Source organism: Papilio machaon, chromosome W (assembly GCF_912999745.1).
Source record: "Papilio machaon chromosome W, ilPapMach1.1, whole genome shotgun sequence".
In the NCBI taxonomy this organism is placed as follows: domain Eukaryota; kingdom Metazoa; phylum Arthropoda; class Insecta; order Lepidoptera; family Papilionidae; genus Papilio; species Papilio machaon.
Genome location: NC_060015.1, coordinates 4,324,441 through 4,328,228, shown reverse-complemented (window position 1 = coordinate 4,328,228; position 3,788 = coordinate 4,324,441). Strand labels below are relative to the sequence as shown.

The 3,788-nt window shown below is 44.1% G+C and overlaps 1 protein-coding gene across 1 annotated transcript; it reads left to right on the top strand.

Moving 5' to 3' along the window:
* The first annotated feature begins 762 nt into the window (after positions 1-762).
* On the top strand, positions 763-1,713 carry LOC123722940. The gene has a single exon (XM_045685494.1). The coding sequence runs from the start codon at positions 763-765 to the stop codon at positions 1,711-1,713; it is 951 nt and encodes a 316-aa protein (XP_045541450.1).
* The last annotated feature ends 2,075 nt before the right edge of the window (positions 1,714-3,788 follow it).

The window sequence follows — 3,788 nt, the reverse complement described above, 5'->3', positions numbered from 1 at the left end:
TAGTAGATAAAACCGGTTCGCACATTTGGCGTCATGTTCCTACTGATTTGAACCCGGCAGATTATGTCTCACGCGGTGTCACAATTGATAAGCTACGCGATCTCGACATGTGGTTGTCAGGCCCTCAGTTTCTGAAGAATGATATTTCTTCCTGGCCAAAAAATGTAACGCCAAATGAGCGTTTACCTGAAACGCGTAGTGAAATTTCTTTAATTAATAATAATTACTCTAACAAATCTTTTATCAACTTCGAACATTTTTCTAATTTTGTAAGATTACAACGCACCATGGCGTATGTATTAAGATTCATTAATACATATTTGTAAAAAACAGCGTCCACCAACACAATTTCTAACCAATGAAGAACTTCAAAATTCTTTAATTGTTTTATTAAAATTATCGCAAATCGAGTCATTTAATGAATACAATATTTTATTACAGAATAAGCGCTTGCCCGCAAAGAATCAACTTTTAAAATTTAATCCGATTTTAGACAATAACAAAGTAATGCGTGTCGGCGGTCGCTTAGATAATTCATTGTTTTCTTATGAAAAGAAACATCCTATTTTATTACAGTCCACTCATCATTTAACAAAAATACTATTTAAATATATGCATGTAAAACTTTTACATGGCCCTCGTTTATTATTGACTTAAATTAGAGAAACTTACTGGCCAATCGGTGGTCTAAATTTAGCTAAACGAACTTTTCGTAATTGTCATTTATGTTGTAGATTTTAGGGAAAGGTAGTGAATCCTATAATGGGTAATCTGCCGCAGCGACGTGTGACCGCAAGTGGCTATCCTTTCGAGACCGTTGGCATCGACTACGCCGGACCTATCATGTCAGCCAGTCGACAAGGACGCGGCTGTAAACTTGTCAAAGTTTATATTATTGTTTTCGTGTGTTTCGCTACTAAGGCCATGCACATTGAGTTAGTAGGTGATTTGACAAGTAATAATTTTATGTCGGCTCTTCGTCGATTTATGTCACGTCGCGGCAAACCTAAACACATTTATTCCGATAACGGGACCTCATTCGTAGGTGCGTATAATGAAATCGGTCGTTTTATTAAAAATTGTAACAATTCGCTGCCTGGTGACCTAGCTCCTAAAGGTATTGATTTCCATTTCTTACCTCCTCACGCCCCTCATTTCGGTGGTCTATGGGAGGCAGGCGTTAAATCTGTAAAGTTCCATCTTAAACGAATTCTTGGTAATTGTAATCTCACATACGAGGAATTAAACACTGTGCTGGTCCAAATTGAGGCTGTTCTCAACTCTCGTCCGCTAACGCCGCTCTCAGCAGATCCTAGCGACCTGCTTCCGTTGACGCCGGGACACTTCCTCATCGGTCGCCCTCTCACCGCGCTGCCGATTGACTGCTACGACCAACACGTCACAGGAACACTGAGCCGATACCAACATTTGGAGCAACTCCGCCAACAATTTTGGCGCAGATGGAGCAAGGAGTATATATCGGAACTACAGTTGAGGACGAAATGGCGCTCTAATCTCAACCCTTTACAGGAAGGCGTCCTCGTCATCCTGAAGGAGGACAATCTACCGCCGCTGAAGTGGCGGCTGGGTCGAGTCGTGGCAGTCCATCCCGGAGCGGACGGAGTATCCCGCGTGGCTGACGTGCGGACTGCGACAGGAGTCGTACGCCGCGCTTTTAGCAAGATCTGCCCGCTGCCTCAAGACGACATCTAGTTTTGTTGAATCACGAGCCTTCAACGCCCGGGGGCATGTTCGCGCCAATTCGACGTTTCACAACGCCTACCATTTTACGACGAGCAACGGCGTAATTTTAGGATTACCGTCTAGAATTAAGGATTTGTTAATCCCAATTAATTTTTAACTGTGTCATTCTGTTCGCTGTAATCGATCAACTCGCATTACACGTCTCTTCCCTCTTTGGCAAAAATTTGTTTTATTCCGTATAAAACTCACTGTTGGCGCCGTTTCTGCTGCGCCCTAAGAGATGGCGTTGTAGCGAGACATCGTTTGATTTAATCGCGATGTTTAGAGACATGTCTCGCTACACATATACCTCCCGCGGGTCGTGAGTGATTCTGGTGTTTGGTAGTTGTCTTGCGTTCTGTTGTTGTTATTGGTGTCGGTTGCGTTGGTCGAGTCGTCTGAATTTTGGTTTCGGACAAAGTTGCGTAGGAGACAAACAATTGGTCCTTCGTTTGCCGAATTTTTCGGTCTGAGTGTACTGCGTTCGACTTAAATATTCGACTAGGTTAATTGAATTGAGTTTCGAGTAGGCTGAATATTTTAGTTATAAAACAAACTTATATATATATAAAACAAGGTTTGGACAGTGGATTACGTTTGCCACAGAGGTGCTATAATACAAGTTTATTAGTGCATTTATTTGGTTACATGCCCTCTTGGTTTTCTTATTTTGTTTTTTATTTTGTTAAGTGCTTCAGCCTGTATTATTAAAATGGAACAAGTCAAAAGGTTAATAAGTCTTCAAGAGGATAGGATTGAACAAATACAAAAGGCTCAAACTAATTATTTGAAAACACCTAAGTCTCGAATAACATGTATTGAACTCCCGCCTCATCGCGTACCTAGAATAGAATGATCTCCTCAGCGACCGACAATACGGGTTTCGCCGAAATCGGTCGACAGGAGACCTTCTAGCGTATGCCACTCACCTAATAGGCGAGGCCCTAGAAAAGAACGGGGAGGCCATTGCTGTCTCTCTCGACATCTCAAAGGCTTTTGACAGGGTTTGGCACGCCAGCCTTATTAGCAAGCTTCCAGCCTACGGTATATCCCCTGGTCTGATTGAGTGGATAAAGGACTTCCTGAGTGAGCGATCGCTCCGCGTCGTTGTCGACGGTTCTTCGTCTGACACTATGGCCACTAATGCTGGTGTTCCTCAGGGTTCCGTTCTCTCTGCAACTCTTTTTCTGCTGCATATTAACGACCTGCTCATTCCCGGTATCTTTGGGTATGCAGATGACAGCACAGTTATAGAGAGATATCTACCGGTAGGTCGGACCAGTCGAGATCAAGTACAGTCTGAACGTGAGGCCATGGTAGAGCGTACTAATCGCACACTCGAGGCAGTCTCATCTTGGGGACAGGCCAATCTTGTGCGATTCAACGCCGCCAAAACACAAGCGTGTGTATTCACCGCCAAAAAGAGCGAGTTCACCCTAGCTCCCACTTTCCAGAATGTGTCCCTCGAATTCACCAACTGTCTGCAGTTACTGGGCGTTGAAATTTCGTCGAATCTTAACTTCGGACAGTTCATAGAGTCTAAGGCGAAGGTAGCTGCAAGGAAACTTGGAGTCCTTTCAAAGGTACGGCGGTACTTTACACCGGGACAGCTTTTGACCCTGTATAAAGCACAGATCCGGCCATGTGTAGAGTACTGCTGTCATATCTGGGCAGGCGCAGCAAAGTACCAACTCGCGACACTAGATTCGGTGGAGAGGCGAGCCAAAAAATTGGTCGGTGACCAAGACCTAAATCTAATCAGTCTTGAGCACAGGCGTAGAGTGGCTAGTCTCTCGGTATTTTACAGGCTGCATTTTGGGGAGTGTGCGCAGGAATTACACGATATAATTCCACCATCACCATTCTACCATCGGACGTTTAGACATACGGCTGGAATCCATCCTTATGTAGTAGACGTGCCACGCGTTCGAACGAAAAAGTTTGAATCATCGTTCCTTGTGCGTACTGCTAAGGATTGGAATAAGTTGCCGGCGTCAGTTTTTCCGTCCAAATACGATGTGGGGGCCTTCAAGAGTAGAGTGAAT